Source organism: Macaca nemestrina, chromosome 4, assembly GCF_043159975.1.
Source record: "Macaca nemestrina isolate mMacNem1 chromosome 4, mMacNem.hap1, whole genome shotgun sequence".
In the NCBI taxonomy this organism is placed as follows: Eukaryota; Metazoa; Chordata; class Mammalia; order Primates; family Cercopithecidae; genus Macaca; species Macaca nemestrina.
Genome location: NC_092128.1, coordinates 42,093,413 through 42,109,118, shown reverse-complemented (window position 1 = coordinate 42,109,118; position 15,706 = coordinate 42,093,413). Strand labels below are relative to the sequence as shown.

The 15,706-nt window shown below is 43.6% G+C and overlaps 1 protein-coding gene across 14 annotated transcripts in view; it reads left to right on the top strand.

Moving 5' to 3' along the window:
• Positions 1-13,884, top strand: part of LOC105475562 (suppression of tumorigenicity 7) — a 272,359-nt gene extending 258,475 nt beyond the window's left edge. For 8 of the 14 annotated variants that reach the window (XM_071094580.1, XM_071094579.1, XM_011731020.3 and 5 more), the window contains 3 exons: positions 2,905-2,997; positions 5,736-5,875; positions 13,540-13,884. In XM_071094580.1, coding sequence (XP_070950681.1) covers positions 2,905-2,997; positions 5,736-5,875; positions 13,540-13,635 — 329 coding nt within the window. In that variant the 3' untranslated portion in view covers positions 13,636-13,884. The other 6 variants (XM_071094577.1, XM_011730994.3, XM_011730987.3 and 3 more) reach the window with 1 other exon arrangement.
• The last annotated feature ends 1,822 nt before the right edge of the window (positions 13,885-15,706 follow it).

The window sequence follows — 15,706 nt, the reverse complement described above, 5'->3', positions numbered from 1 at the left end:
AGGGAGCATTGTGCCGCAGACTTGACTGTGAAGACGTGATCTGTTCTTTCACTAATTCCCAGTTTCATTTTGACCCTTCAACAAATGCACAACCAAAATCAAGGTAGGGGAAGAGATGGCACACAGAAGAAAGTGCAGAAATATCATTTGTATACCATGTATTCACTCTGAGTGGCCTAGCTTTTTTGTTTTGTTTTTAACCCAATACATGTGTATTTTTAATTCCTCTGAAATTTGTGTTTTCTCAAGGATTTTTAGGTCTGTACTCATTCATAAAATAGATCTGTTCAAATGACCTTTTTCTGTTCTTATTGGCACCGCCAAATCAGTGTGTTTTTAATACTTAGATTAGCAAAATTTCTGGACAGTTGGCAAAAGGCACAAGGCTGTCATGGAGCAGTTGCATGTCTTAGCAGTGAAAGGGACCAGGAGGTGGGAGGTGACGCTGGCAAGGCTTGTGCAGTGCCTTTCCCGGCCTCTCTCCGGACCTCCCCTGCTTATCTCACACTTGACTGGGCCCTGCACTGCAGGGTGGGTAAAGGATAGAATTGCAAGCAGAAATTGTATTTGCTTTTGTTTAGTGAAGCCAAAAGCCTTATTATTATTTTATGAGCTCAATGCAAATGACAGCTGACATGAGAGAGATTTTAAGACCACCATAAGCATCTTTATAATCATGGGGGTGGAGGGCAATCCGGGAAGAGGGTGTGGGTGGGTGGCTGTGTGTACACATGCACTCTTTTTAAAGTTGTATTGTGTCTCTAACCTCTCCAAAAAGGCCAGAACCAATTAGAAAAAGGAAAAGGCCAACTTGACGCACAAAATTCTGTATGCGTGCCAAATATTGGAGTGAAAAACATGTAGCATTTGACTGAAAAGACACCAACCAACCATTAGATTTCTATGGTTGAACACTCTCAAGATCTTGCACTCCTGTATTTCATTTAAAAAATTACTCCCTGAAGTGCAAACTGACTTCAATTTTGAATAAAATTTAGCATTCAAATTTATAGCCACTTTGAAAACTGAGGGTTTATATTTATATCATATGAACTTGAACAGATTCTTAATTACAGCAACCCAGCAGCCCTTTGCACATGGAGAATCTGGATTTGGGGGGAAAAAAAAAACCAAAAAAAAAACTTCCCACGTAGGTTTTTCCACATTTTTCAGATGCTTTTGTAGCAGCCATCATTTATGGGAAATGGCATTAAAATCCTGCCATAATGTAGTTTACGTTTAAATCCAGTACTTCCCAGAAGAGATTGTAGTGTATCCTATAAAGGCACTAAAAGGCTTATTTTTGTTTTTGTTTGTTTCTGTTGGGGGTGTTTCGTTCTCTTGAAAGTCTGGTTCTAATGGAGAGATGTTGGTTCCTTGGAATGATCTTTGTGTGTTAACAACCTGTGCAAAGAACTACTCTCTTGCTTGTTCTAGCGGGCAAAAGTCATCTTTGTTTGCATGCAAGAAAAGGTCTGATTGAACTAGGGTGAGCCTTTCATTTTAAGCAGAGTTAAAGTCTGGGGTGTTTTTAATGTTTTAATCTCTGTTTAAGAGGTTTCTGTTATGAGAGGAAAATTGATAACATTTTTACCTCAGCAAACTGCCAGCAAACTGGCTCTGCTCTAATCCCACATTTATAGTGATTTATATTCTCCGTGGCAATGTGCTGTAACCTCAGAGTGATACCACTGCGGTGTAGATTGACTGCATTCCAAATGCTGGAATCACATACATAATGTTTTTACTTTTAAATAATATTCAGACACCAGAATAAATACCATATGTGCACTGATGCTGGTTACAATGGAACCTTGTCATTTCTTGTGAGGGAGAACATTCTTTGTTTCTGATTCCTGTTTGAAATAAGTATGCAAAAGATAAATATGTACATTGACAGCATTTTGAGAAGGCTCTGGTAGTTAAGCAGAGGATGTAGCTATGATTCCTTGAAATGTATCATTTAAAACTAAAAATATTGCTGCATGTTTTACCATCCCTCACTAACATACATGAAGGCAAGGATTGTTATCTGACATTCCCAGAGTAGGGTAGAGCTTTTATATTTTATATCTACAGCAGGCTCTAGTAAGAGGACATCTGTTGAAGAAAAATTACCTCCACGAGTACTGTTCATAGGAACAGTGAGACTAACATGCTGATGACATTGAAACAGGGAGAGTAACACACTTGATCATGGGAAAGAATGGATTGATTGGAAAGCCGTAATTCAGTGTGAGCCCTAATGTCATCTGATGCTACAAAAGCAGAATTTAGGTGACCTAATGTCATCAAAATACAGATAATTAATCTCTCCAGATCAGTTTTCCCACATGATATTTAAGATTTAAACTTTTAATAAAGTTTAGAAATGCCTCCCGAGTTATCGTTTTTAGATTTTTGTTTTTATTCATCTTGATTGGAATTCAAATCCACTTAAACAGTATTTTTTAAATCAACTTGGTAGAATGCTTTTCATATTTGTACATCTAGACAAACTCCAACAAGTCGATCCACATTTGCTTCTTGGGGAAGCATTTTAATCCATGTTTGCATGATTACTATTTGTTTAGCTATATTGAATTAGTGCCCATAACATTTTAATAATACTTAGTAGATGATGAAACCCTGGGCATTGATACTGATGGCTTCCCAACCCCTCTGCACCTCTGTCCCACCCAGTTTTGTGAGGTTTGCCCAGAATATATAGTGTGAGATGAATGTGTGAGTAATACATCATAATTGATCTCTGACATTTCATCTGGCACATAGCTTGGGTGGGTAAGCCTTGCCTCCTTTGTAGAAGCGTTCCCTGTTACAAAAACGCTCAAACGTCCCTTTTTGCAGTTGGGAAGTTATGACCCAAACATTGGACATCTCTGACCTATTTTTTCTCCTTTTCAGCTTTTCGGATGATCCCTTATCCCTTGGAAAAGGGGCACCTATTTTATCCTTACCCAATCTGTACAGAAACAGCAGACCGAGAGCTGCTTCCATGTAAGTCTCACCTCTCTTCAGCCAGTGAGGGTGTGTGGCGAAAGGTGGGGATTGGAAGAGGTGGGAATATCAATGTTTAGAATGTTCCTTATCTTTTATTACTTTTCTCCAAACCCCTGTCCTTGTTTAATAGCATATGAATTCAAGTGAATTATGTGAGTGGGTTTGGCTTCCTGTTCCTCCAAGTCTCTCCAAATTTATCAAAGGGAAAAATGCCAAAGGATTGAAATGTAACTGAAGAAACCCTATGCACTGATGGGCCGGAGCACAGAGACCCCTGGTTTGAGCGGGTATGTGCTGGGCCGGTCCATTGTGAGGGTTCTGCCTGGGCTGCTCCGCTGGACAGATGTGGTCTGCACAGACTGGAGTTTGAAGAAGAGCTGCTGACCGAGAGGGAGCTGCTCATGAGTCATGGGTGGGCAGGCAGTACCAGGAAGCTGGCACCATGGCCAGAGGTGGAGTTGTGGGGCAGGGCAGTGTGCTCTGTGGTGAGGCTGTGCTCTGGCCAGAGGGATTTCCCATGAGCACCTCGTGGGTTGCATGTAGTGGCTCAGAGTACCATGTGCAGAGCACACGTGCAGCCTCAGCACTGTATGAAAGCACACAAAAGAAAACTCTGCCCTCCACTACCTTACACTGCTAGCAGTCTAATGACCCACACCACATGTGGAAAATATTATTTTGCTTTGCTGTAATACAACATTGTTTTGACAATTCAGGCTAAATGGTTATTATCAAATCATACTGTGTACAAGGATCATGTCAGGCTCTTCATGTGGCCCTGACTTAGGATCTATTTTTCTCCCTGAGAAAATAAGCTCCAAATTTCAGCTCTTCTCCCTTCTCTGTCTTCTCTCCTGCCATCTCTGCCCTTTCACCAGCCCCAGTTATATCAATATCTTATAGCTGTAACATATAAGTACTTTCCGCAGAGGAACAGTGTAACCTTAGAGCCCTGGGTGCATAGTAAATTTCCAGACACCAGCATTATCCAGCCAGTCATGAGTCTCCAGCATGGTGGGATCTGGGTGCAGAACTCAATGGCTGTCATCAGATTGAGGTAGCAGGAGGTGCTCACTTGCCTCCTTGCCAGCCAGACCCAGTGCGAGATTTGTTACCCGGGGAACTGGGAGATCCCCGTGATGTGTTCCTCACTGTTCAAGTTTGATTGTGAAAAGAGTCTGGTGCCTCACACATTAGATTTGATTTCAGAAATCCTCACCGTGGGCCCATAGTTTACCTTTTGACTCCCCACTTCAGGGAGATCCTTGTTAAGTTTTGGTTTTCTGGTAAGAAAGGCAGTTTTCTGAAAAGTACAATGTTTTTAAATGTTTTAATCGAGTCCAATTAAGTTTCCATGGGGATAGATTGGTTATTAGAACAAGATTACAGTTCTTAAGAGAAACCTTAGAGGGATAATCTTTATAAGCCCGAAATAGAAAATTATGGCTCACATTAATTGAATGCAGTGCTCCAAGTCTGGTCTCCCTCCAAAATCTTTTTTCGTTGGATGTTGAGGGTGAGGATATGAAGAAGGTAGGTTGTTTTAAGTGCTACCCATAATTTGCACATTAAAAGTATAATTATAGCCACATGAGGCCCTGAGCACACTTGCTCTCTGTGTTTGAATTGCAGCAGGCTGACCTACCTGGACGTAGTAGGCATGTTTGTCTGCATGGAGCTCCTCCTGGATCCCCTCCACCCTCAGTATTCAGCCTTGTGGATTACTGTTGAGGACTCTGAGGAACAGGAGCTGAATGATAGAGGAAAGGCCTCTAGATCTTGTATTCCCTGAGGACCATGGAGCCCTCTGGTCCTCTTGGTGAGAGTGGGCTGTTTCTCACGTGCAGTTTCACAGCCTCTCCCGCAGCACCCCCAGCACTTGGCTCTTTCTCCTCCTGCAGGCCAGCCCCATCGACCCAGGCAGTCTCTCAGGCAGCATCATAACGAGCACAGAGAAGGAGGCGATTCTCTTGACCTTTGTACCACAGCTTTTTGGTTTTCCCAAACCCAATGTTTGAAATATAAAAGTTATAGAAGGCGCTCTAAAGAGCACCAGGTTTTCTCGTTTTTTGATGGTTGTTGGAAGTGTATTTGTCATCTAGAGTCTCTTACAATTGTGCCAGATAACCCTAGCAGCCTTGACCTTCCCGTCTTGCAGTTTGAATAGACCTACATGTGAGGTCCTCGCTGGATGTCTCTCTGTGAGGGTGGCATCCTCCACTGACATACTTAGAGAGCGCCAGGAGAAAATACAGGAGAAACTAGTATCACCTCCTTATAATGACTTTTAAAATACAGGAAGGAAAACATATGGATGGGGCGCCTTTTTTCCCTGTATACTCGATTTTGGATTTTCCAGGTTTTGTACAATGAACACGTGTTTTGTAATTTGAGTAGTTTCATTGTTTTAACTGTGTTTGCTTTTGAGAAAAAAATACTATACATTAGGCATAGGCGGTGCTCCTCTTCCCTCCCATGAAGGGGTGACACCCCCAAATTCGCCCCCTCCTGCCTCCACTTAAAGTGCTGAAGCCTGGCCGGAGACTTGTGACCAGCAGATGGGCCTCCAAAGGCTGGGTCAGATGTTGGCTACGGTTTGTCAGGTGTGCTATTTTTTCATTTCCAATAGGCTTCCAACTCTTTCCCAAGCTCCGGAGTCAGTGCCACCATATAGACCTTCCCTGAGAATGCGTTTTACTCCAGCCCTGATGTTTTCCTTTTGCTCTTCTCCACAGCTTTCCATGAAGTCTCAGTTTACCCAAAGAAGGAGCTTCCCTTCTTTATTCTCTTTACTGCTGGATTATGTTCCTTCACAGCCATGCTGGCCCTCCTGACACATCAGTTCCCGGAACTTATGGGGGTCTTCGCAAAAGCTGTGAGTGTTTGCCTAGAGGGAGGCCTCGGGGAATGGACGGGGAAAGCCAAGGGAAGCAGCATAAGAGAAACGGGGTTGCCTTGCAGAAATGGATACGAGCCTGCAAAGATCATTGCTCACCATTTAATTTTCATGATCATCAATGGAATCAAAGTGCTAAGGGTCAAATGAGAAAGTGCAGGTTGTTACTGCATGCCTTGCCTCATTTCACAAATTCTCAGCCGTTTCCAAAAAATGCAGGAGGTCCAAAAGGATGGAATGATTTGGGGAATCCTAGCAAATGAAAAATGTGTGGGAAATTATTCAGTTTTCTGTAAATTGAATGGCATTATTTCTAATCTTTGGATATCGTGGGTCTTTCCTTAGTGAAGGATGAGATTTACATTTTCAAAGATGATTTAAAAATTTTTTTAAAAGGCTGCAAACCCTTGGCTTGTTTAAGGAATAAACAGAGGGTGTGAAGGGCTTATTAAGAAATAAACTGAAATGACATTTAGAAATATGGAAATCCATTAAGCGTCTTTAAGGAGCTTGAGGAGAGGAGTTTAATAAGAAAAGCCATCTGCATTGACAGCCAAGAACCATTGTTTCTTTGTTGAAAACTGACCATTGCAACCTGCACATGCAGTTGAGGATAAGCTTACTGATCTTGCCACAGATGAGTTGCAAACAGAAGGAATAAGGAAAAGAGTATCAATTGCTTCTCTGGAACTCCATTCAGATTTCAAGGCGAGTGCAATCAGAAAGGACGATTTCTAACTTGGCTGGGTTGATTTAATCCCTTTCCAGATGAGTGACATTTTCTGCTCGGCAGAGTTCAGGGACTGGAATTGCAAGAGTATTTTCATGCGTGTTGAAGATGAACTGGAAATCCCTCCGGCACCTCAATCTCAACATTTCCAAAACTGAACTCATCACTCCTCTTCCCCCACCACCAAAACTGCTCCTCCTCCTGTATTCCTGACCTCCGCCATCCACCCCGTTGCTCAAGCCAGAAACTCAGCAGCCCTTCCTCTCTCACTCCCCACATCCCATCTGTCTCGGCCTTCACAATCCATCAGTTCTAACCTCCTAAGCAACTAGGCCTTCAGTAAATGTGATTCACCTCTTCTTTCCCTCCTTTTCCCAAAGCATCCCTCTTAGTCTAGGTCCTTGTTATTTCTTGCCTGAACTCCTGCCATAGTCTTAACTGGTCTCCTTGCTTCCTGTCTTATCCTCTACCAGTCTTTCTTTTATGCTGACACAAGAATGGTCATTCTGAATTGCACATCTGAGCATGTCACTTCCCTGCTTAAATTTCTCCAGTGGTTTCTCACTGACTTCAGGATCAAGTCCCAGTTGTTCAGCATGGCATCCAAGGCTCTTTATGATCTGGCCCTTGCTTACCTCTCAGCCTTAGCTCTCCCAACTCTTGCACAGTCACTGCTCTTCAGCCACAGTGGATCACTCACCATTCCCAGATGCACCAGGCTCTTGCACACTTCTGCGCCTTTGCATGTGCTGTTTGCTGTGTGTGGTATGCCCTTCACTGTCACCACCCTGCTCATCCACTCTACTAATGCCTCTTCGTTCTTTTATACTCAGCTTCCTTTAAAGTTCTTCTAAGCTGAGTTAGGTGTCTGTCCTCTATGATCCCGCAGTAGTCCATGAATACGTATATTCTTACATTTATTGTACCGTATTATAATTGTTGAAAACTTGTCTGTCCCATTTAGAATGTGAGCTCCTTGAGAGCAGGACGGTGTCTTCCTTATCTCTGTATCCCCAAGGCTTTGCACAGTGCCTTGCACATAGGAGGTTTTCAATAAATGATTATTAAATAATATATGGTAGTGGTCTCTGCAGAAAGAATCAATGGAAAAATCAGATGCAGCTTAGCATTTTGTTTTCTTCTTTTATGCTTATAATCATAGCCTCTTAGAGTTGAAAGGGACCTGAAGCAAATTGCCTTTAACAGCAACCCTGAGTGGGGGTCACCTAGGCTCATCTTGAATACTTTCAGTGATGGGACGCTCACATATTTATAAACATCAAAGCCCATTTGATTATTGGATGACTCAGAACTTTTCCTTGTACTGTAAAAATCTGCCTCCCTTTGGTTTCCACTTATTCCTATTCTATATTTAGGGTACACCAAAAAGCCCTCCTTCCTCTTACAAATTCTTAGGACAGCTCACTAATTAATGGCCACCTCTAACCAACTACCTGCTTTTTCCTCCGGGTAGAATATCTTGCATTTCCTTAAATCTTCTGTGCATGACATGATTTCTACACCCATTATCACCCATATTGCTGCCTTGGATGTTCCTTAGTTTATGGGCCTACACTACTTGCTATTTTCTTCTACTCCCTAGCCAATCTCTGAGTAAAAGTAGTTGCCAAAATTCTGAGTGTGACTTAGTAAAATTTAAAACAAGAATATATTTACATTAAACAATTATTGGTCTTTCATGTTTTCTGTTAAATATTTTTAGAGCATACTTGTAAAAATATGTCATTAGTCCAGTATTCTTCATTAAACTGACTAATAGCACTTGGTGGGAGTTTTGAATCAATAGAGATTCCCAGCCTCCAGTCTACATATTCACCTGGCCGCACCACCAGAAATCCAAAATCTTGAGTATTAGCAGGAGGAATCTGTATTTTTCACAAAGCCCCCAGCAGATTCTGAGGATGGAGACTGAGGGCATTTTACTGTCTCCTTCCAGGAACACTGCTTGGAAAGCTGAACCTTCAGGCAGCCACTTGCAGCTGCATGGTGTGCCGTCAGAGCTGTTCAGGTGGAAGCTTTTCAGGAATCAGTGGTTTCCTTGGCTGTACCTTGGAAATATCGAGAAACTTAAAAGCTACTGAGGCCTGTCCCCACAAGCCGAACTTTCTTGGTCTGGGGTCAGCATGGGCAACTCAGTTGTCAAGCGCACCCCTGGTGACACAGCTGTACAACCACTGCATTGAATGGAATGAATAATTGCCTGAGCCTGCTTTAACTGGCAAGGGGATTGGGAATGCAGAGGGAAGGACAGCAACTAGAATACAACTGGGTGTTCTCTAGGACTGGCCGTCCAGCTGTGCTTCCAGAGTGTAGCAGAGGGGTGTTCATTATGGATGCGGGACAGGACACCACTCCTTTCATGTTTTCAAAGCTTTGGTTTTGAGTATAGCATCAAATGATTGAATAAAATATAAATCTGCCTTTAGGGTCCTCATATTTTCTGCTCTACCAAGGTGTGGTAGTTTGGTCAGCTCCCCATAGTTTTCAAATGTACTTTAGATACGTTTGCATTTCAACCTCTGTCTGGAGAATCACATTTATCTTGCCCTTCATAAAATGTCTGTAGAGACTCTGTGGGGAAGGAAGATGGATGGCCTGAATGAGACAAGCCCCTTCTCCCGCCGCCTCCTCGACCTGCCCCCAGAGTCTTCTCTGCATCTTCACCCTGGGCACTTCATTAGGCTCCTCCCGAAGCTCCCACCCCACACCCCACACCCCACACCCCGCAGGTTATCGCAACTGCCCTAGAGGCTGCCTGCGACCATTTGCAGCTTGTGAAAGTGATTTTCTCAGCCCTTTCCTGAGATAATGTCCCTGGGACGATGACCTTTAGTAGATGCCGAGAGATTGCACCGCCACCCCCAGCTGCGGGCTTGGGAACTCTCCAGCGTGTTTACATGGTGACCATGATGTGCGGCCCATAAGGAAGCCCACAGGGAAGCATGAACCACTGGGAAATAGTGGAAGGAGCAGCTTCCACTGGCATTTCCCCCTAATCTAATCTACCTCAGTGATTTAGGACTAACTCTTCCTAGAATGTTTAGTTACAAAGATAAGCTTGCACATATAACTACGTTATCATTCCAAACCCACCTCCTCACAGAGTGTGGGAAGGTCAGGATTCTGACCCCTCTGTCTTTCCTTCTCTAGTGTCTCTCCTTCCCTGAGACTGAGACTCCTGATTTCTGACTCTCATCTTCACTTATAGGCCTCGACCTCTTTGAAGCCTGATATTGATTACCGTGAAATGTCAATTGTCTGATTGCAGTAGGGCACCTGGAAGTTATTCAGATAAGTGGAGGCGTTTTGAATGTTAATGAAGCCTGTTGGGAGCCGTGACCTTCTAAGTGATGGTGTTTCAGGAAAAGGAAGATCAGGCAATTGAAGTGTCATTCTCTTTTTTTACTAGTTCAGTTGCATTTTCTCACCACTAGACGCTCATTGAATCCTGGGGCATTTTGGTTAAAGATTTGACCATGTATCTCTGCCCTCTGGACAGTTGTAGACATCGAGATAAATAGGCTGTTCCAGGCTTTCTTGGTGTTGCTCATTCAGACTCAACTTTTCAGCAGTAAAGTGCCCCTTAAGTCAAGTGAAAACTGCTGTTTCTCCTTGTGTATTGGTTGGGTCTCCAGCTAAAAAATATTGACTAATTTTCAAACATGCTCAGAAATACAGCTGAGCATCCCAAGCCAGTCATGCACCTCCAGACATTTTAAAAAATATCTCCTGATGGAGCCACTGGCCTTTGTTTGGTTACAAAGTGGAAGGGTTTAGCAACTTCAGACCCCTCACTACATTGCCTGCTGCCTGCTTGCAGGTATGGGATGGAAGGCATGCTGTGGGGGAAGGTGGCTTAATAATGAAGGAAGCACATCTCAACTGGGGTTTGTGAAAGAGTAAATTAGGCCCTCTAGGAAAAAGTTCAAGGGAGTCTTTGTGAATTCTCCCAAGGATGGAGCATTCTAGATAGGAGGGATAGAAGAGAATCATTCTATACGTTGGAGGCGTTGGGGCTTAGTATTCTTGTGGGACCTTGTTGAGAAGGGCAGGTGTCACCCAGGAAAGAAGGGGCCACTGTACTTTGCTGTGCAGCATGGGGAAAAGGGAGCATTTATGGACATCAAACAGGATGAAGCTCTCCTCTTGATTTTCAGAGGCCTCACTTTTGTGCTTTTTATCCAAGTCAGGTTAGTGCCCAAAACAAAGCAAACAAATAAAAAACAAAAAAGGCCTTTATTTTAAGCCAACATTGTAACATCTCCATTCATTCTGCAGTTCAAGGTGTGGCTCCCTGAGGTCCGCACATTTTAGTGTGTGTGAATCACCCAGAGAACAGACTTTGAGCGGTGCCTGTTACCTAGCTGTGCTGGCTCATGTTCAGCAGTTGCAACAGCTCCATGGCTGCAGTGGCTCAATATTCAGCAGTTCCTTCCCCACTCAACCACAACTTCAACAGTTCTAAATCTGTTTTTGGCCAAGTCTTCAGGATATAACTTTGCCAGCAATATCACCTTGTTTATTAGGCCCTCTCTTCTACCACCTGTCAGAATCTCTGGTTTATCCAGACCACTATAACACTTTAACTCCTCTTGATGGAGTTGAGCATTATAGACAGATGCTGTGGTGTGTGGAGCCTTGGTGGTCTCTGATTATATATGTGTCTGTGTAGTTATACACATGCAGACATATATAATTATGCATGTACACATATGTGTGTATTTCGTATCATGTTGGGTGAAGGCAATCAGTAGACTTGCTCCATATTATTCTCTTATAACTAGGATTTTACAAATGCTTTCAGAGTAATTGGGCGGTAATTGCTCATTCCCAGGCCCGTTATCTCCCATGATGCCTTCCAACTGCATGCGTGGGTGCACCCAGTCCAGCTCTAAACTGAAAAGGATAGGCCATCTGTTCCGTAGGGTGGTTCTGTGCACTCAACAAAGGATAATTTCAGGTTATCAGAAACTGCCATGTACCTGGCACCCGCTTGAGGATGGCACCGGCTCCTCTTTGCTGAAGCACTGACATGGCTGCCTGTTTCTTAACTGCAGACCCAGCCTGGCACACAGGGCCCTCCCCAGTATCCTTCTAGCCACTTTTGAACTATACTTCTTCTAACTGTCCTGGCTAAACTGAACCATTTACTACCTTCTGGTCATACGGTTGCTTTTCCATTTCTCTTCTGGCTGTTTACTGAGCCTGCAGGGCCCACCCTGCTCCTATTTCTTTACCATCCTTGCCCCATCTCTCTCTCTTCATATTCCAGGCATCCACTGGAGTCCGTTTTACTTGCCTCATTCTCAAAAGTATTCCTGCTGCTTTCAACAGAATGGATTCTCTCCCTTTTCCAGTCCCAGTGCTTTGTTTGGGCCTCTATCCTGATTGCCATCATAGCCTATCTGGTTATTAGTTTGCTCTGTCCATATCTTCGTGGCCGCCTCCTTCACTGGGCTTTGAGCTTCCTGACAGTGGGAGTTTAGTTTTGTCCCACACCCCTTTATATTTCACCCAGCACTTAATTGCCTTGCTAAATAAATACATTTAATTGGTGTAAAACACAGGTTGGAGAAGGATCCCAAATTTTATGCTGTCTTGACTTTCCATCTTATGGATCTCGCATTTGATGATCTGGCTATATAATGTGTTGTGGGCCTTCCCAGTGTGAAACTGGTTTTGGACCAGTTCTATGGGTCCAAAAACAAAACAAAACAACAGGAAAGATTCTGGGTTAGCAAATTTGGGAAACTTGCCCACCATACCTCTTCTCGAAGACACACAGTCCACAGAACGTATACCTAGTAAAGGAGCCTGATTTAACTTCATTAAATGTACTAAACTTGCTTGACCTCAGAACTGTGATCCCCTCTGCATATATACACACACATTGCACTACACTTCTATGAGAAACTCTTGGTAGTATGGATGGTGCTGTGTAATGGACAAGGGCTTAGAACAAAGGGCTCCACAGTACAGGAACCAGGTGTTGAACCCCAGTGAGACAATACCTGGGTTCTGAGCAGAGAGAGGGCAATGAAAGCATCCCAACAACTCTCTCTTCCCTGACGGGTAGGGCACCTCTTCTGCCAGATGCTGGATGGGGTGTGGAGTGAAGCTGATTCTTCACAAGAACAGAATTAGAATGGATTTGATAATATTTTAAAAAGAGTCTCACGTGAAGCACTTGGCTTTCTTAAAAGACACAGCTAATGAGCTTTATTCTCTACATGAAAAGCAGAAAGGAATTTAGTAACCAAATGAAAGAATTCCCAGAGGTGCACTCGGAACAGCCCCTCTTAACAAGGATCTGTCCTCTATGGAATAGCCTGTTTGCCGCCTTCTCCCAGGGTCCCAGGCATGCTGCTAAACACGTGGCTCAGACAGGAGCCCAGGCTGCTGTTTGGGAGGCAGTGGAGTCGCAAAGAAATTCATACACAACACACTTGACCTTTAAAATTGCCTTTTCCATTTAAAATGAGCTATACACCCAGCTAGATGAGCAGCTGGTCTAAGTTGTCACCATTTTTTTAACTCTTGTGCCCACTTGCCACCAATCTGTCATTCCTGTTTGATGACACCAGTCATCTGCATGGCAACCAGCAGATGCTAAAGACTAGCAGGAAGACCTCAGGACTGTGGGCCACCTGTCAGGGGAGTGAGGGGGCTGTCAGCTGACACTTCTCCCCCTTATCTAACAGTGCTGGGGCCAAGGACTGGAATGCAAGTTTGACCATCAGCTGATGTTTCCTGTAAACATAAAGATGAAATGGTCGCCTTTTGAGACTTTCGTAATGCAGTGACTTAAGCTGCAGGAGTGGGTGGAGAGGTTTGTTTTATAGTCTTGAACAAGGTTTCTGCTGACTTCTGTGTCTGTCTGGTTTCTTTACAGTTCCTCAGCACTTTGTTTGCCCCCTTAAACTTTGTCATGGAGAAAGTGGAGAGCATCCTCCCATCCAGTCTGTGGCACCAGCTAACACGGATCTGAGAGAAGCCCCGTCCTCCAGTCACCTCACCCGCTGCTGCCACTGTCTCCTCCGTGCCAACTCCTTGTGGACCGCAAGAAAGCATGACTTTGAAAAAGGGAAGCCATTCCGAGATTTTAAAATGTTCATGGACTATTCCATATTAAAAGCTGTTTTTGTTGTACAAAATTCATTGATGTTCAGTTCTATTTTATTTTGCCTTCAGAAAAGAAGAAGGAAGTCAAAAATAAAACTTTTGTGTATTGCAGCAATCATTTGTATCCTCCTGTGTCTTCCAACCCTAAAATGGTTGATGTCCCAAATAAACCTTTGGGTTTACCTTGAGTTTCCTGGGAACCTGAATCTGCTGAGTGCCACATCATGGTTTCTCTGCTGATGGAGCACATCTCAGCAGGCCCTGAGAACCCCTTATAGGCAGAGGCTTGGAACATGGAACCTCTTGGGTTCAACAGTACCATCATTGTCAACCCCAAACTGTCCTTCTCGGCCAAATGCACAGAAAAAGCTCACAAGAGGAATCACTGGAAGCATGAATGAAGCAAAATGCGTGTGCCATGGCAGGGTGTTCCGGTTCAGAGACTCTACTTACTGAAGAGTGTTCAACACTGTAGTTCCAGGAATCATTTTGGTTTTGCTGTTTGAAAACTTCTTGTGAGAAAACTCCCGATAAGAAGCCACAGACCCAACAGTCTGTGGTAGAACCTGACCAGCTTACCGTCATTGCCATTTTTAAAATGTTTTCTCATAAGGGTACTTTTAAATTTTTTATCATGTTTGCATTCCTGATGCTTCAGTGTGAGCATTCTTTGAGTACTTTAGTGATTTGAATCAAAGTGATCATTTGTCCTCACCACCTTTAAAAGCTTTCCATATGATTCATATCTTGCTTAGCATCTGGCTTTACTTAAGCAAAAAAAAGAAAAAAGAAAAAAAAAGAAAAATAAATAAACTTGAATCCTCTATCTGAAGTGAAAAGTACCACTCCAGTGCCTAAAAACAAAGGGCCTGTCCTTTACGAAGCTTGTTTTTCCCCTTATTGAGAATCTGAAGTCTTTCCCCACTAGTGTTAAAATAGGCAGTATTTGGGGAAAGCGCCCGGCCACATCTCCTTCCCAGGGGATCTTCCTACTGGCCCCAAGAGCATAGTCAGGTGAGCAGGTAACATTTAGGTGCACAAGGGCTTTTTATGCTTTTGGCAAACCCTTCTTTGTACCCACTTTGTACAAAGCCCTGATGGGATACGTAGCTAGCTCTGGCTTTTAAAGGAAGTATCTCATAAGAGCTTGAACTCCATGTACACACACCGGTAGCAGGGGGCAGGTCTATCTTGTGGATATCTGCTCTTGGTGGCAGGGGCCAGGTCTATCTGTTTTCCTCTTCTTCCTCTGACACAACTCCCAACATACAGGGGATGTGCAAATGATTTCTTGGATGAATTGATGCGATAGTGATAGGTACAAAGAACCTTTGACCCATATTCAGAGGAGGAAGATGGGTTCCAGCTGAGAAGGACCAGGGAAGGCTTAGAAATGTAATTTTGAGCCAGAAGAAAAAGTGATGAGAATCTGATTCTTTGAATTGATAGATGAGGAAACAAAAGTCCAAAGTCGACCTGCCCAAGTTGGGACTCCAGATTGTGATAAGCCTTGAATGAAGGTTTAAGAGCTCATAGGCAGTGGGAAGTGGAAATGGCCAAAGACATCATTGTTAGAAACCCCAAGTTTTCTGTAATCCCAGCAATTTGGGGAGCCAGGCCGGGAGGATTAGTTGAGCCCACGAGTTCAAGACCAGCCTGAGCAACATAGTAAGGCCAGATCTCCACACACAAAAATTTTTTTAACTAGGTGGGCATGGTGGCAAGTGCTTGTAATCCCAGCTACTTGGAAGGCTGAGGTAGGAGGATCACTTGGACCCAGGAAGTCGAAGCTGCAGTGAGCCCTGATGACACTACACTCCAGCCTGGGTGACAGAGTGTGAGACCTTGTCTCAAAAGAAAAAAAAAAGTTGCAGAAAATACAGCAAAGATATGGAAGATAAGGTAGTTAAAGTGCCTAATGAATTTAATAAGATTTT